This window comes from Mytilus trossulus, chromosome 1 (assembly GCF_036588685.1).
Source record: "Mytilus trossulus isolate FHL-02 chromosome 1, PNRI_Mtr1.1.1.hap1, whole genome shotgun sequence".
NCBI lineage: Eukaryota > Metazoa > Mollusca > Bivalvia > Mytilida > Mytilidae > Mytilus > Mytilus trossulus.
The window spans coordinates 94,824,200-94,842,421 of record NC_086373.1 but is presented as its reverse complement, the minus strand read 5'-3'; the positions used below and the strand labels follow the sequence as shown (position 1 = coordinate 94,842,421).

Genomic DNA, 18,222 nt, shown 5'->3' with positions numbered 1-18,222 from the left:
TGTTTCCTTTTGTACTAAAAAGTTTTTTATACAACAAAACAAAAGCTTAAATCACATGAAATTGATCCTTCGTTTCATGTGTAGTCATTACATTGAAGGGCTACTCTCATTCGAGCCATTCTTGACCATCGTAGACGTAAAACTAGGCTTGAAACACGTGTGTCACTAAAACGTCTTTAAAAACGTCTTCGTAATCAATTACCGATATTTAAGTCAAAAGATAATTAAAGTTTTAAATCCGAGATTTTTCTTGCTTTTGGACATTTTTCGTCACAACTACAGCTTTCTTTTCTAAACTATCTTTAAAAGCGGAGGAGACGTCAAAAGTTTGCTTCAAACACGTGAGTCGCAAAGTGGTAAATAAATTCTGTATGTGACATTTAGCAGAAGCCATTTAACCATATCATTTTGTCAAACAATTCAATCAACACCTTTATTAATATAGTCCTTTGTTGTCGATAGCTATAAAATGCAATCAGCTGATTATTGATTTTCTGTCCAAACCTTAATGAGGTCAAGGTGAATTCCGAGTATTGTCTGATCGGGTAAAGTCCGAGAAACTCGAAAAAAGTAAATAAACAAGATGGAGGAAAATAAATCGTTCTATATATTTCTTTCGCCAAATTCTTTCGCAAATGACGAATTTTTATCGCCACAATTATTATTTTTTCGCAAATTGCGAAAATGGCGACCGCCAGCGGAAACCCTGTATAGTTGTGCTGTTAAATGTTTCTTATATGAAGAAAATTATTAACCAAGGCTAACATAAGACTGAAGTTAAGTGTTGAATATTAAACAGAACATTATAAAATGGCTGATTTTTGTTGTTTTCATTCCTTTAAAATAATCTGTTTCTTACCTTGACCAGACAATGGACATCCTGGTACAACAGCCCTTTGCATTAAGACATATAACGCTGTACTGACAACTTTCTGTTGGCCAATATCTGAGGCATCTTTTCCACTGTTCTTTATCACAGCTTCTTTGACAACAGGAGAAATAACATTATTCCACATTGTTGCCATCCAACTGTAACAAAGATTATATACATTATCTTTAAAGCTTGAAATACTACAAAACACAATTGTTATTGTGAATGACCAAAACTGCCAAAATCCATTTTAACTGAACTAGTACACTTTTTTGTTTAGAGGCCAGCTGAAGCCAGCTTCCAGGTGTTGGATTTTCCTAATGTGTTAAAGACCCATTTGTGGCCTAGGGTTATTTTCTGCTCTTTGTACGGGTTTTTGTCTCTCTTTGACACATAACATGTTTCCATTCTCAATTTGAAGTATAATTTACATGTCACTTTGACTTATTTATGCCAGGTATTGGTACCTTTTATACATTGGTACACAAATCTAATTATTAAACTTCTAGATATGGGTGTTGTAGAGAGAAAATTAGTTGGTAAGAAATACACATAATTTAGTCTTTTCTTATATTTATCTTATAAACCAATCTTTAGACTTACCTTTGAATACTTTGTGGATCAAGAGTTTCCAGGGGACAAGACAAAAACTGATAAGGACCAAACACCACATCTGGTAGACCAAGTTTTCCTAAACCATCATTCAGTCTCTGCCACACACAAACAACCCATTCCACAGCTCGAAATATTGTACTGTCTGAAGATGGCAACTGGCCCTTGTTTATATGAATAAATCTTCTAAGTAGATGTCTAGCTAACAAGTTACGTATGGGTTCAATGTCAATACGTAGATGTACCCATCGAAATCTCTGTTGTATACCAAAGTCCAACCCAATAGACCTGAAAAGGGATAAATCTATGTTAAAGAATATACTCAATAATACAAATGCTGAGATGTATAGGTAGGTGTATTTAACAAAAAGTCAGCATTTTGAGATGAGTTTCTCATTTTGCGCTCACATGGTATTTTGAGAAGATAAATTTCTCACTATGAGCTTAAGGTCACATGGAATTTTAAAATGAAATCAACTATGCATTTTTACCAATTTTTAATTAACAATTCTGAAAACCAATTTTTAATCTGTTATTATGTTAATGCTTCATTACAGAAAAAAACAAGAGGCTGTCACAACAACAGCAAACCGGATTTATTAACATTTATTTGTATCCTGCCAATATCGCAAGAACCATAACTGATGAACGGTAAAAGTGAAAATCGTCAATATCAGATTTTACCTCCATTTTGTCATCAGTATCAACATATTAAAATTTGAAAACTTCGGTTGAACGGTTCATGAGTAAATGCACGGACACGACTGGAAAAGCCATTTTTCAATTTTTCAAGAATTATAACTCCTGAACGGTAAAAGTCAAAATCGTCCTTATTGAACTTGACCTCCATTTTGGCATCAGTAAAAACATATTAAATTTGGGAAGCTTTGGTTGAACAGTTCATGTGTAAATGCACGGACATGACTGGAAATGCCATTTTTCAACCTTTCAAGAACCATAACTCCTGAACGGTACAAGTCAAAATCTCATTATTGAACCTCCATTTTGTCATCAGTAACAACATATTAAAATTTGGGAAGCTTTAGTTGAATGGTTCATGAGTAAATGCACGGACATCATTTGGTTGCTGGCCGCCCGACCGCCCAACCACCGTACATCCCTAAATCAATGACCAACATTTTTGTCACAAAAATCCAGTTAAAAATTCTGGTATTCTAATAACTTCAAAATTAAAATATTACTCAACCATTAGAAAAATAATACACTCAATTAATTTTGTGAAGTAAGACAGCATACCTTGATTTATTCATGGTTCCCAGTATGTATAAATTATCTACAAAGAAGTAGAGATCTTCACCACCTTCGTCTGTAGCACCTGCAAACATTTAATTACAGATTTATATGTCTGTTTACAATTGGAACAATTTGATTAAAAATCAATCTATATTAAATGTCAACAACTGTTTACGAAAATAGCATATTTATTAACCATAATAAACCCGGTGGATTAAGGAAAAGTCACAAGACATTTGATCTAAGCAATACCTATAACTGTTGATAATCCTTATCAAATTCAAATCCAAGGTAGATGGTTAACTTATTTTTTTTTTGTAAAACAATTCCTGTATGTTTGTGGAAGCACTTCTTAAAAATTTTTCATTTTTCATTTCCAATATTTTAAAATACCATACATTTAGAAATTAAGTGATTTGTTGTAATGCGAAAACTTGAAAAGCTCTGAAAATGAATTCTACTTCAGTTAAAGTTCCTTCATACTTTTTTAATAATCATCAGTCTGCTCAAAGATAGAGTAAAGGGTAGCTTTCATAGTAAAATGAACTCATTTTTTGAAGACTCACCAAAATGTATGTTGTATAGATATGTATTTGACCCCAACATGTTACAATTTTATTTAGATTATACTGAAAATTATATTCATAAACCATTTACTTGTAAATATCGCATATCTGGTCACTGTTTAAATATAGAAACTGGTGGATTTTATTATATTGAGAAACATCTGAGACTGTGTAATATGTGTGATAAACAAGAAATTGAAGATGAATATCATTTTATTTTAGTATGTGAAAAGTATAATGAACTTCGAAAGAAATTTATCAAACCATATTATTGGAGGAAACACCAAATTTTAAACTCATACAACTGCTATCTGTTCATAATGTAAAAACTTAACATTTTAGGGAAGTTTTTATTTCTGGCCGAGAAGGCTCGGAATTAAATTCATCATTAAAAATGCTTAATATGTGTTATGTTTTATCATACTCTTCTGTACTGTTATATGGGTATACTTACTTATATGATTATTTGACTAATTGTTTAAATGTAAATATATTTCACTGATGTAATTGAATATTTGTAATGTTTATATTCTATAAGTTGTATTGCTTACAAATAAAAGAGTATTATTAAACTATAAAAATGTGTATTCAATCTTATTTACCATTAAGAGTAAAAGAATGAAACTGTCCTCTATGTTCCACAGCATTCAGTAAAGGTCCAAACAACTCAGCAATGTTTATATTATCTAAATTATCTAGAATCAAAATAGGGGCTCTGCAATCAGCTTCTTCATTGTCTTCTTTTACCATACAACCTACAAAACCAAATACATCATACATGAACTAAGCTAGATCCCTATAACATTCTTATACCAGAATGTAAATGATACTGGGCTCTCACTAGTAAGTGACTTCAGCAAATAAGTCACTGGAAAGGTGCAAATTCTGAAGTAGTGAGTCCAGTAATAGATGTTCAACTCTACATTTCTGTAGTGTATTAATTTAAAACTAATTAATTAAAATATGTCTTGTGAGGTCCATGGTTCTAATGTTTGAAAATTTGAAATCAACAGCTACATTGTACAGAAATATTGAAATATTACATATTAGTAAATTCGTTGAGCTCTAAATATTTTTTTTAATTTATTTTCTGACAAAACGTCAGCATTACAGTTAAAACTTGAAGTAATATAAATCTGTCTATTCTATTTGACAATTTAACAAAAGCACAGATGATGATAATAGCTGTAGGACTCAATTGTCTAGACTAGTGATTTGCAATCTACAGAATTTCTAAATCATATGAAGGTTAGTTTAAATTACCTGTATTTTTCAGTAATTTGACTAGATCATTGTGACTATAATTTTCATGCAGTGAAACATGGTGTATTTCTGTAATCTTTCCTGTTTCCTGCTCTTTTTTCTACAAATAAACAAAATAAAATGAACACTTATTATAGCAAAACTATTTTCATAAATATGATTATATTCAGACCATCTGAAAGAAAAATATGTTCAAGTGAAATAAATTACTGAATTGTTAGCACTACAAGGCACAAGGTATGTTTTTAGAGGGAGTAGTATATTTCAAATATCAAAGAAAAATTCTTAAAGTCTCTAGAGTTGTTACAAATATGTCATGAAACATAGTTTATACAGATATTGTTTCTTTTGTGATTTATTTGCCCCAAAAAAGATTTTCATCATAAAAATTTTCTTATACTCAAACTTCAATGAACTACATATGCTGAACAATTATCTTCTTTTTAAAAAATTCTACTAGAAGATAACACCTTTATAATTTAACTACAGTAGTCAAAGCATTATTTACAACTTACAGCGATATAATTAGCTAATCTTCTGGCTAAGTAGGTCTTCCCTGTAGAATCAGGACCATAAAACACTACACTTTTGTAATGTTCAAGCTAAAAAAAGAAAGAGAAGAGTTCATTAGAAAATTTGTGGTATTTCAAAGGGACGTAATTCTTTTAACAATAGTTGATCTGCACAAATTGTGAAACAAGTAAAAATAAAATTTCATAAAAATCTGACAAGAAATATAAGCAGAAGACTGCTTACAATACAATTTTGTTATAAAATATACATTTCCAAGGGATATAAGCCCTGTAAAAAAGAATTGATCTAAACTGATTTGTATAAATTTTATTAATGATCCTACAAAATAAAATTGTCATGAATAGAACGACAGGGACAAAAAAATCCATATGTGGATCATGTAATAGCAAAACAAAACATTTCAAAACATCTTCACTCACTTTCATCATCTCTATAGTTAATTTATTAAACTTACCAATCTAATGTAATTTTGTAGAACAGACACTGGGAACAAAACATCACAGGCCAAAGCTTCTATACTATCTGTAAACAAATTTATAAAGCATAATATAGTCATATTCATTTTATTCTAAGTCTGAAAATCTCTGGTAAAAAAAATCTATATTGAAGTCCTTCATCTCAATCTCAATGAAGTTTTAGGATAAATAAAAAACAAATATATATATATTTCATTGGTTTATTATGTGCAAGTTCTCTGTACTATAAAATTTTCAGTTCAACAGTAATACATGTCTTTCACTTTTTGGTCGGGTTGTTCTCTTTTTGAAACTTTCCCATTTCAATTCTCAATTTTATGTACTCTTAATTTTGACTTCATAAGAGTTTGGACAGTTAACAACCTATCCAATGTGCAGATACAAATCTCTTCCTTGTCATATGCACAACATACTACCCTAGTTGCTACAGTTAGCAGAAAACCCCTTACATTTTAATAAATTATTAAGATTACTTTAGCAATATCTATAAACTAGTGTTGTTTTTTTTCTATATGCAACCTCCCTCAGTACCCTTTTGCTGTTGTGTCACCTTTCATTAATTTCTGATAAGGGTCTACAATAATCAGTCTCAAAAGTGCCATTCAGAAAATCTTAAACATATAATGTGGCATTCTAAACTGAAAACAAAAATATATATCTGTCAATCTTGCCTATGATCTGTGTAAAGGGAGATAACTGAATCATTATTAATAACTTTTCTTATCTCTTTTATCATGTTATCTGTTGTACAATTAAATTCGTTGAGTCACTTTGTAAGCATGTCATCAATTAACCCTTAATTCAATCAATAAAACATTCTAGTTTTATTTTGTTTTATATATAAGTAGAAGTTATGTAGGTGAATTTCAGTTTCAGTATCACAAATTTAGCAAGTATTTAGACTTGAAAGCCTTTATCTTGTAAATTATTACATCAATATTATTTACATTTGATGCATACTAATAAATTGCAAAAGAGCATATATCTTCATACAAAAATTTCATCTGTATAATTTCTTCATCTTATAAATAAATACCCTATTAGTATGTATTCCTGCTTTAATATTGAATACTTACTTTCCACTATAATACTGACAGTATTAGCCTTATTATTGCACATTACATCATATGGCAGTTGTTGAAAACTGTCACCTTTCTTCCAACCAAATCTACCTGTAAATGGTTTAAAGATACTTTTACAAAATGTCCCTACAACTTTTTACATAAACATGTAGATCCAACTGCTAGGATATCAATAAGGAAATGTATCAATAACAGGTTCAGAGAGTAATACTTGTTTATTTTTTATCAATGTTATATAAATATCCCCAGTCAGAATTATTCTACACGAGCGTTCATACAGAAACACAACTACAATGTGATTTTTTTCTGAATTTTTCCTCAACACATGTTTTTTTTTAAAGATCTTGTCTTCAAATACTGCTAATGTCTGGTCAGCAATCAATATTAGAGCATGGTATAGCAGGATTTTAACAGGATATTTACATTGAATTTACTTTAATTTAAGTCAGACCATTCTTTAAAATGGTATTACTTTTTATTGCTGTTTTTTTGTCTATTGATTTATATTGTTCGCTTTATATGAACCTTTGTAATCAGTCCCCAACACACATCTTTATGAAAAAATAAGCAACACAAACGTTTTATATGGTATCAAACTTTGATTAAATACCTAGCATAAACCTATCTAGAATATCAAATTTGATTCCTAGTGAATACTGCATGCTGTCTCCGCCTATTTCTGGATCCAATCTACTGGTTCTTTTTGTTTTCAAACCAACGTCTAGCTGTGATAAGAAAGAAGTCAAAACAAACTGTAATTTATTCTCCAATATGACCCATGGTGTGTTTGGTGCGAGCAATACACTTCCAATGTTAAATTTCTGTGTTGGTAAAGTAAACATATCTGTATTGGATGAGGAAACATAGGAAATTTCTAGTATCACTGATAGGGAAACATCTTTGGAATCAACTGCAAAATATAATTACATAATTGTTAAAAACTAACACCAAGAAATTTAAGATGTTCAGTAATCAAAACATAAATGTTTTAAAATCATCGACATGTTACCAATATCTCTGCTTAAAATCATTTGACAATTTAAAATTAACCATCAAGTTTTGAATTGCAATGTAAATTGTAAGAAAAATATGAAATTTTCAATGTAAGAAGATTCTAAAAATGATAAAAAAAAAAAAAAACAATTAAGGAGATGTGACTCTTTACACAATAATCTAGCGATTAAAATTTATCATAAGTTAATTGTATACTGAAATGTGTAGGACTTTCAAGTATTTTTACCCTGAAGATTTTTTTGTGAAAAGAGCAGCAGAAATACAAGGACAACAGTTTTTGTGATGTTCACAAATATAAGTGTAAGGAATCAACCTACAGTGACATAATAGTATTAAACAAGGGAGACAATACTTGCCTATTTGTCTAAGGTATTGATTACATTGTGGGGAAGCAACATCTAACACAGTTCTACCCCATCTATCTTTCTTCTCTAAATCTACATTACAGTGGTTCAATATTACATCTAAGCAATCCTGAAAGTTAACATAAATTTTTAGCTTGAATGATTTCACTGTCATGATTGGTGTATTTTCTGTTGAAATCAAGATCAAATTATCGATATATAATGTCCTTACTACTTTTAGGACATGTGTTATTAAAGTTGAAAATAAACTGCATATTTTTTACCATTAGGAGTGTGTTTATTTAATCTTATTACAATTCAGTTACATTTTATCTAATTTACAAAAGTGCCAAATGGAATATCTCCTTCAAAACAGTGATGGAGACAACAAATTTCAAGATGCCTTATCTATTTTATTAAATGCAAAAAAATAACAATAATAATGAAATTCAAGATTATCAAGGGGAGATAATTTTAAAGTGTTAGGTAAATATATTCATTTCAACATATAGTGCGGTGACAGAAGTGTAAAAAGTCGTCTAGATCGCGAGTTTAATCTCCCCAAATAACACACGGCTAAAAATGGTCTTAACTTAAAGACAACTATGTCTTCTTTCGTTTTTGTCCTGTCGTCAGAATTTTGTAAGGTCACATTTTTCTAAAAAGTCGTTTTAATGACTAGTAGTATATTGGAGAGTTTCAACCCCCCTTTTTCAAAATGAAAAATTGTGTCTGTGTGTCTACATTTAATGGAAATAGTTTTTCCTGAAGCTATATTTATATGTCAAAATATTCTATTCAGTACTTCATTTTCTTCTAATCTATAAAATTTGCGAAGTTTGACTGTTTAAAATTGTGGTAATTTTAATTGCAAATTTGGACAGAAACTTTAGTTTCTTCTTCATAGTAGTTGTAGAGATTATCCCATTATATTTTAAGCATATAGTATTTCATAAAACTAATAAGTGATCAAAATTTCGGAACCAAAATATGAAAAAAACTCTTCAGAAATCAATGGAAAAAGAATGAGTAAAAAACTTTAATTTCAACACGGAACTCAATCACTTGCCTTCCGTCACATTTTGTGTATTAGTCAATAATTTGCACTCAACTGATATATATATGAAATTACTACTTTTTTCGCTATTATATACACACATCTTTATTAAAGTGCACTGATATATGCCACATACGTTGTTTGTATATGTTTATATTCTATGATTTTTTCTTATAAAACATTAAAAAAAGTGTTATTGTAAAATCAAAATAATTGACGGATAGTTTCAGTAAATATTCCGTGATATGTCAAGTCCGTTGCAACTTGCTCCATTAAGTCCAAAGAAAAGACAAAAGTCGTTAAATTTTATGCAGTGCTTAAATAATATGACCCCCAAATAAATTCGACTGAAATTTTGAGTTAATTTACCAGTATAAGGAAGTCGATTTTTGTATCTGCATTGGATAAAAGATTGGATGAGGTGAACATGTTAATTTGAAGAACTCAGTGAAGGCAGATTATCATCGTTCATGCTACAAAAGTTACACTAGTAAACATATGTGTTCCCCTTTTTAGAGCAAAGAAGCTTCTTATCTCTGATATTCAATGACGACATACAATTATCTGTTGTCCCTTAGTTTCGGGTATTTGTAGGCGTTCTAGAATGCAGTCGTTCAACTGGAGCGCTTTTATTTTGTTGGAACAAAACATTTTCAAAAGATCAAAAACTACTCAAGTTTGAATCAGATGAACGTATTAAGAATGTTTTATCCGTGTCAGACAAAGTTAATGTTGAAATAGTTTCCCGTCCATCTTTTAAACTTCAAGCATTCTGTCATTTTGTTTGCATTGCAAATAATTTGCTAAAAAAGAAAAAAGAAAATAAAATCCAAACCCGTGGAAGCAGATATATCAGATCACGATACTGCTTTTACTAATTTTATTTTGGCTATTGATAATGATTTAATGGTCATTCCTTATGACACCGTTACTTGATAAATATCATAGATCTTTCCTGCCGGCTGATTCTAATATAAAATATTCTACTTATAAAATGCAGTCGAAACTCATTGATTTCTATAGAAATACAGCTGTCAAACAACTTCAACAAGTTCAAGGCAAATATAACATAATATTCAATAGCAAAATAACTGTTTGGTATGTCATATCAGCTGATAATCAATTGAAAACTGACCTCAAAATCGCAATGTCAACTGTAATAGATACAAATAACGGACAGATATTTCATTCCGCTGCAAGTATATTTAGAATAGACATCGAAACTCTACAGAAGAATACCCAACTTCGGATGAATTGTTTCTTCCTTCTTCCATTCAGTCAATGCCTTCGTATTTATTGCAATTCATTTTATGGTTACTCGATAAAACTGCATACAGCCAAGACTTTTCTCAGGAAATGGCACCAAAGAAATTGCATCAATGCTAATCAATTGTTGAGTCAATCGTTTGTGTGGCCATTTTCTTTTTACTCCTTTTCATTTAGAATTGGCTTCACAAATGTACCATGAGTTTAGTTCAAAACACCCAGTTCAAACTTTGAATGCCAATGGATTTATGCTTCTTAAAGTGAAGTGCGACGTTATCTAATGTGTTGCCAACCATGAAATTGAGCGAATTCAAGATAGTGTGTATGTCTCGTATAATGTTTCCCCAGCATCTTTGATTTGCAGACAAGCATATGGTTGTCATCACACCTTCCTAAACCCCCCTTTTTGATATCTGTTAAATCTTGGATGAATTAATAGGAATGGTTTGAAGCTGGTGTTTTTATAGGAACAAATGTCTTCGGACTTCCTACAATACCTTGTCTGCACTTGTAAAGAAAAACTCAAAATAACATTTTTGCTTTGAGCAGAACCTTTCAAGTGCAGACCTGTGAGTAAAATGTATAGAAATATTAAAAAAATGTCTTGTGACGGCTGATGACAATGAAGAAGATGGATATAAAGGTTGATTTGGTAGCTTGTTGCACTGGTACACACGGTCCCAACCCCCAGGTTAGGGGTGTGTTGGCGCGCCCGTAAAAAAGTTAAACCCCGCCATATTCTGTATGTGTCTGTTTCAAGTCACGAGACGGTAATGCAGTGTTTGTCGTTTGTTTCTATATATTATATTTGTTTGTTTCTTATTTATTTTGAACATTAATCAGGCCATTAGAATTTTCGTTTGTTTTACATTATTTCGGGAATTGAAGACTATGCAGTATAACTTTTACTAGTTTTTTGAAGCCCGTACGGGACCTTAATTGTTAATTTATGTCTCATTTGAATAGTTGTCTCATTTGCAATCATATCACATCTTCTTTTTCTCATATGGAATACTTTTTAAAGTTTGTGGTACGTTGCAAGAGCAAAAAGGGGAGATATAGGTACAAAAACTATAATGTAATAGATATTAACCAGAGTAAAATACATGTAACAACAGATAATACTATGGAAGCAGTAATAATTGTGAAAAAAACATAAAAGCAATGAGTAGTCTATAAAAAACCTGAAGTATCCGCAAATTCAATTTGAAGTCATATTTGACTGTAGAGTTCTATTGCTTTGGTTTCATACCTCACCCAAAATGATAGTTTAAAAAATAATTTTAAAGTATTGTCTTGCATGACACTTAATTTTTTTACCTGAAATCGATTTTTTTCATAAGTTTAAGGTGCTCAAAACATTTTATAGGTTGAAAACTTGATTTTGAAGTTTTGTTTATTAAACGTCGTTTTAGTATTTTTTTTGATAAAAAAATCTAAATGATATAGGTTTATGTATAATAATAAACATTACTCAATCCAAAACAGTATCATTTGTATTTAGGTACAGTTTAGAAATAGAAAAAAATGTCAAAATTGAAACCCTCCTAAATTTTCACAGATTTTTACATATGACCTTTGATCTCAATTTGTAAAATATGTGACCATATTAGGTCCTGACGACAGGCATATTATTATAGATCACGATTTCCTCTTTCCAACGATATATTATATAGGTGTGTGTTCGGTGGGGAGATTAAATTCGAAAAAATCTGCCTTCAGTCACCGCACTAATATTAATATATATTTTAAAGTAACTAAAATGATAAATTTTTCAATATTTCTTTTCCCACATAACCATTGTAATATAGATCAACATATCAGAACAATTTTCGTTTCTTATTCTACAGAATTTTAACAAAGTAAAATATAAATGTCAAGTATAAATTTTCTAAATTACAATATTATGGAACAAGTATTAAAACTTCTAAACTTACTGGAGTATTATGAGTAGCTGCTATGTGGGTGATTGTCCAGCCATCTTTATCAGATAAATCAACTACTTCATTTAAGTTGTAAGTCCGTGAAGCAGATTTAGGATGGTAAGTCAACAAAAATCTCAAGCATTCAGCAAGATTTGAATGCACTACACTGTGTAATGGTGTCCATGTGGTCTAAAAAACAAAAACAATTCAGAGATATTAAAGTGTACAAGGTATTGTTTATTGTATGTCAGTGTCTTTTTTTTACTGTTTATTCAGAAATAATTGCTTGCATTTATTATTGATTTTGACATTTTTAACTAAAGTGTGATTTTAATTTTTGCAATGTTGAGAGATATCCTGTTTAATTTGTTTAAGAAATTTCAAAATGTGAGTTAAAATTATTGTGACGATCACCCTTTTGCCATTATAAAAACATTGCAATAAATTCTGAATTTACAGAAAATAAACGTTATGGTTCATCCATTAAAATCTGTTTCCAAGGCTGAGTATTTACATTAAAAATGAGTACTTTTACTAATAATAGACAATATGTATATGTGTTGTTTCTAGTTACGTAAAGTTGAAAATATGCATAGCACACATTTTTCATGTTCATTAATGTTTTTTTCCATACTCAGTTCAGTTGCTGTCTATTTGAAGTATAAGCAACATCTTTTTTTTTTTAATTTATAAAACAATGCCCCAATTTGTTTTAGCAAGTTCCAATGACATCACATGACATAAATAGCATAAACACCAAAAAAAAAAAATTTTCATCCATATTAATATGCTTATGTTTGTTTCCCCATGGTCTTACATTTGATATACTATTGAGTTTAGCTCCATGTTCTAACAGTAAATGACAACATTCAGTATGTCCCTCTGTAGCTGCTAAATGTAAAGCTGTCCAACTATTGTAATCACCATGGTTAGGACTAGCTCCATGATCTAACAACAACTTTAAGCATCTGCAAGGTAAAATTTACTATAAGAATAAAACAGATATCAGTCATTCAGACAACAATCATCCTTACAGAAATGTTCGTTGTTTGCATTACAGCTTTTAAGGTAGATTGATGGTATACCGCCATCTTAGATTGTACAATCACAGTACAAAATCGGCCTAGTTAAATGCCTAAATCTGCAAATTTGGAGACAGATATGCAATTCAATGGAAGTTTTTCTATTTAAAGAAAACTTGTTAATTAATTGAATAATACAAAATATTTCAACAAATATCAATTTGTTTGGTTTTAAATCATTTTTTTTCTAATGAGCCATTTCAGGGGAGATAACTCTTTAAGTACAAAATTTATACTGGTCTAATAGGGATTTTTTTTATTTTTACTTGTAGCAAGAAAACAAGTTCGGTGACACCATGTTTTCTTTTTATTTTCTTAAAACATATTATGAAACCTTTCTTCTCACAATTTATTTCAAACTAACCAATTTTTTGCAATTTTCAACGACTCATAGCTTGAAAAATAGCAGTGACCCATACTTTTTATTAAATTTTTGAAAAGAGCAAAGTTAAATCTTCATTTTGGCAAATTATAAAAAAAATCTGTCTCAAAAAATATATACTTGTGATCTACCTTAACATTTTGTCATCAACTGCCTTGTTATTGATCATGAATTTGACAGCTAGTGCCCATTTAATATTTTTTGTCCTTTATGGGATTTCTTGTTGATGGCATATACTTGTACCTCTTCTTTGAATCTATTCAGAACTTTGCTGGATTAAGGCAATTTAGAGGAATGAATATATATTGTTTTGTCATTTGTCAGTTTTTTAAATATGTAAGCTGTAGATGTTTTTGGTTGTGTGTTCCTATGGTTATTGTTACATTATTTTTATCCATATTCAATTAGAAAAAAAAGTTATTTATCCATATTCAAATAATTTTATTTTGGATGCAACACGATTTCTGATTTGCTGAGGTTATTTTGTTATGAGCCCATAGACATAATCTAGTCATGTGACTGTGACGTCATCAACGTTTTTTCATGGTTTTCTATGGTTTAAAATGGAATTTAGAATTAAATTATAAGAAATGACTGTAATATTTTTTCTGACTTTTTTCGAAATAACATAAAAAATGTGGTGCACCATATTTTTTATGTTATTTCTTCAAAGACAGAAAAAATATTACAGTCATTCCTTAATTAAATATTTTTTTTTAACTCCAAATTACACATTAAACTTATTCACCCTATACCATGCAGATCATCTTGACTAGTGTTTTTTTAACTATATTTTTCTCACGAGTCAGCAGTTGGTGAGGTCTGTCTTACACCTTATATTTTTGATAATTCCCTAATAACGACTTACACTTTATATCCCTGTATGGCTGTTGCATGTAATGCACTAAATCTGTCATCTCTCACCGAGTTGGGATTGGCTCCATACTCCAACAATAACTTCACACATCCTAAATAGACATTATGATTAAATTTAGTGATGCATTGATTTCATCATTTCTAAAAGAGCTGGAAGTCAATAAGAACTTTATTACTCTGTGCATTTTGATTTATAAAGAAAAAAATCTCAACTGAATATCATCATTTTCTACAAATAATTCATTAGAAAGACTTAAGAAATTACGGAATAGGGCTGCATGTTAATTTTTTTTTTAAAGGAAAACAGGTTAATTTCAACAATGTCTGAAGGCATCTAATATCTACTTGAATGACATTTATATAATAAACCATACAAACCATCGTGACCCTTTTCAGCAGCTTTAAGCAATGGTGTTGATCCATCTTTCAAAGGAAGATTTACATCCGCATCACATTCTAATATAAGTTTCCGCAGAGAATCAAAGTTGCCATCAAATGAGAATTTATGGAGAGGAGAAGCTTCAATTTCATTAGCAGAGGATGATGAAGATAATGATGATGATAAAGCTGACTGCTGCAATGATGATGTAGGGTCTATTTCATTATGTGTAGTATCCGAATCTGAAAAAGTATAACCTGAATATTTAAATGAGTACAAATCTGATTCCTTCAATTAATTTTTCCACACTTACAATACATGACAATAAAAATGAATGTGTAACTGTCACAAGATGGTTTGTTAAAATTTATCACAAAACAGACTTTTTTCATAAAATATTTTTTATTATTTTCTTACCAGAATTTCTTTAAATATGCAATACCGTATATGTATTGATTATAATTAAATTGGTAAAATCCATTTCTATATATCATATTGCTTTAAAATTACTTTTTTGCAATATCTTAAATGAAAGGTGTCAATTATTTTGTAAAGTCAAATATTCCAGCTCCTCAAATAACAGCATACTTTTAGTTAAATGTGATGAAAAGCATGAAATTTCAAATAAAACATGTGTTTACAGCAAATAATAAGAAAAAGAAACAAAATAAATACATTTTTTAATTTAAAAACAAAAGAAATAATACAAAGAGAAAACTGAGCTTAAGATTCATGCTTTATGTAAAACTAAAGTCATAAATTTAAGATAATACAGAACAATTGAAAGAAAGAATAAGAATAACAGACAAAATCATGCAAAACTAAGAAACACACAAGTGACAATACAACAGACTGTGGCAGTAGATTACCTTCATTGCTCCTTATATTTCTGAAATTTTATCATCACAAGGTGTTGCTTACTTCTTCATCCAAAGCATACAACAGTGCAAAGTGTTTCAATGTGCTTCTTCCAATACTTGAGACAGCCAGGGTTTACTGGTCCAAATTTTAATTTGGTATAGATTCCAAAGAGTTAAAATTTACAAGGTGCTCGTGCATTCGTTTCAAATTTACTTGTTTTATGTTTTTGTTTTTATCTTTTTTTCGTTCTTTTTTGTTACTTATAGGGGAAAGGCTCATACTCCAATTCTTCTAATTACATTAGCAGTTCTGCATGTAATCATTTTGAATTGTAAATCTGTGGTTATTGCATGCTATATAACCTTATTGTATAACATAAGAATTCTTTGCTACTTGTATCACTATAAAATGTATTGCTATCTGAACCGACTGCTACATGAAATTAACCATCTCAAAAATGTATAAGACAAACGTGGACTTATCAGCAACCATTCAATATTATAAGATTATGAATTCAAGCCTCTTTCACATCAACATGTACCACTTCTGCTCACTTTTTTTATAGTTTCATGCAGTGTTGATATATATAACAAGAGAAAATCTTTTTAAAGTGTATATTTATAGACATATCTGGTTATCTGCTTTGAAACAGTTTCATTAACAACAACCTGGCTTGGCATGTAACTTTTTTAAATGAAGTTTGCTAATTTAAGGAAAGCAAACATCTTATCATTTAGAAAATACCCACTTTGAAGTTTTTGTGCTGTTGGGTTGCTGTATAATTGATGTGCACATCACTGGGGATAGGAAGAAAACAATATGTTTAGGAATGTCACCATGTTAAAATGGGCCGATAAACTGTTGACACGTTATTTATGTCCCCCCATGTTTGTAATTTCAATATTATAATACAAATGATGAAATTTAAATGTTAAAGCTTCAATAAGAAAGCTGCTTAGGTTTAAAAAGTAAGATGTGCCAATGCTTCTACAACTGCATACCAATTATTATTGACTTTGTGTTTACTCTTAATATCCTATTCACAAACTTGCATGTACATTTAGGTAAAAGTTTAAAGCTGATGGACCATGACTGAGGATCGAATAACCTCCATGAAATTAAGATGCTAATACATTTCCATATCAAATATGATTGACCTAACATAAGCGGTTCCACTTAGGTGACATAATCATAAATTTTAACATAAAGACTCAACAGACTAGGACTGAGGAGATAGGACCACAAATTCTCCATGGAAATGTGATTTACCTAAGCTAATATATCTGCCTATCGATTGATTACCGAACCTTATTGAACTAGCATTATAGTGTTTAGCCTTAGACACAAACAGGGCAAGACAAAAATAGTCAATGTCCCATGAAGCTGGGAAGGTAATTTTGAAATCAAAATGATGATTCAGTATGGGCAATTACACAGGACAATAAACAATTTTAGCAAGACTGAAAATGATTACAATTAGCATTGTTGTTCGCAAAATTACATTATACTACACAAGATCAAAATGGTTAATTATCATAATGCTTACAAAAATTGACAAACCATAAATTAATTACTTGTAGTATCGCCAACTACACATGATGAAAAATAAATATGAAAACTTTCTGGCAAATGCTCTGAGAAGTGTAGTGCAGACAGATAAATAGTTTGGGACTGTTTTTCTTCTGTGTTCCAACAGTTCCCCTCCATGTGGCATTATTATTTAAATTTTATTATTCAATCAAAGCAAAATTGGAAATTCTGTAGGAGTAATTCTTCAAAGTTTTTATTCTTGTTATAAGCCTATTGTGAAAGCAGTACTCATAAACCTTCAGTAAATGGTAAAACTTAATGCCCCCAATGCTACGAGGGGGGCATAAAAATTGTCATGTTTGTGATGGACTTAAAGCAGGAATGTTTGTTCCTTTGTTGTCTCTTTATTTTCCTTGTTTACTGGTAACTTACCTGGAGATGTTGCTATCTCAGCATGTGTTGCAGCTTATAATAACATTTGGTGTATAGTGGTTACTAATCAGTTATGGTTAATATTTGAGGTATAATTAATTTACCATCAATTGTTTAATAATGGGCATATTACACCTACAGTACTGTTTATGTCAACCATTCTAATATTTGGTTAAGTGTTAGAAATATTGTATCAAGACACCAGATATGTCAATGAAGAAAGAGTGAAAATAACACCATAGCCTATATAGAGAACACTAAAAAGTACCACTACCATAACAGTCCAAATTAGTATACTACATCTTAGTCGAATTCGTTATTAGGTTTGAAGAGGTTTTCTCCAAAAAAAAAAAATCAATTTATTTTTGCCCATCTATCAGAAACCATCAAAAGAAATTGAAATGCACTACCCGTTA

At 30.2% G+C, this 18,222-nt stretch overlaps 1 protein-coding gene across 2 annotated transcripts in view; it reads right to left on the bottom strand.

Annotated features, from left to right (window-relative positions):
• LOC134691524 (cortactin-binding protein 2-like) overlaps nucleotides 1-18,222 on the bottom strand; it is a 40,180-nt gene that overhangs the window by 7,163 nt on the left and 14,795 nt on the right. For both annotated transcript variants that reach the window (XM_063552086.1, XM_063552095.1), the window contains exons 7-20: nucleotides 14,983-15,225; nucleotides 14,597-14,696; nucleotides 13,082-13,232; nucleotides 12,277-12,453; nucleotides 8,029-8,146; nucleotides 7,269-7,568; nucleotides 6,653-6,748; nucleotides 5,555-5,622; nucleotides 5,082-5,168; nucleotides 4,567-4,666; nucleotides 3,906-4,058; nucleotides 2,741-2,819; nucleotides 1,475-1,771; nucleotides 860-1,029 (exon numbers count right to left, since the gene is read on the bottom strand). In XM_063552086.1, the coding sequence (XP_063408156.1) occupies nucleotides 860-1,029; nucleotides 1,475-1,771; nucleotides 2,741-2,819; nucleotides 3,906-4,058; nucleotides 4,567-4,666; nucleotides 5,082-5,168; nucleotides 5,555-5,622; nucleotides 6,653-6,748; nucleotides 7,269-7,568; nucleotides 8,029-8,146; nucleotides 12,277-12,453; nucleotides 13,082-13,232; nucleotides 14,597-14,696; nucleotides 14,983-15,225 (2,139 nt within the window). The remainder of the gene's footprint in view (nucleotides 1-859; nucleotides 1,030-1,474; nucleotides 1,772-2,740; nucleotides 2,820-3,905; nucleotides 4,059-4,566; nucleotides 4,667-5,081; nucleotides 5,169-5,554; nucleotides 5,623-6,652; nucleotides 6,749-7,268; nucleotides 7,569-8,028; nucleotides 8,147-12,276; nucleotides 12,454-13,081; nucleotides 13,233-14,596; nucleotides 14,697-14,982; nucleotides 15,226-18,222) is intronic.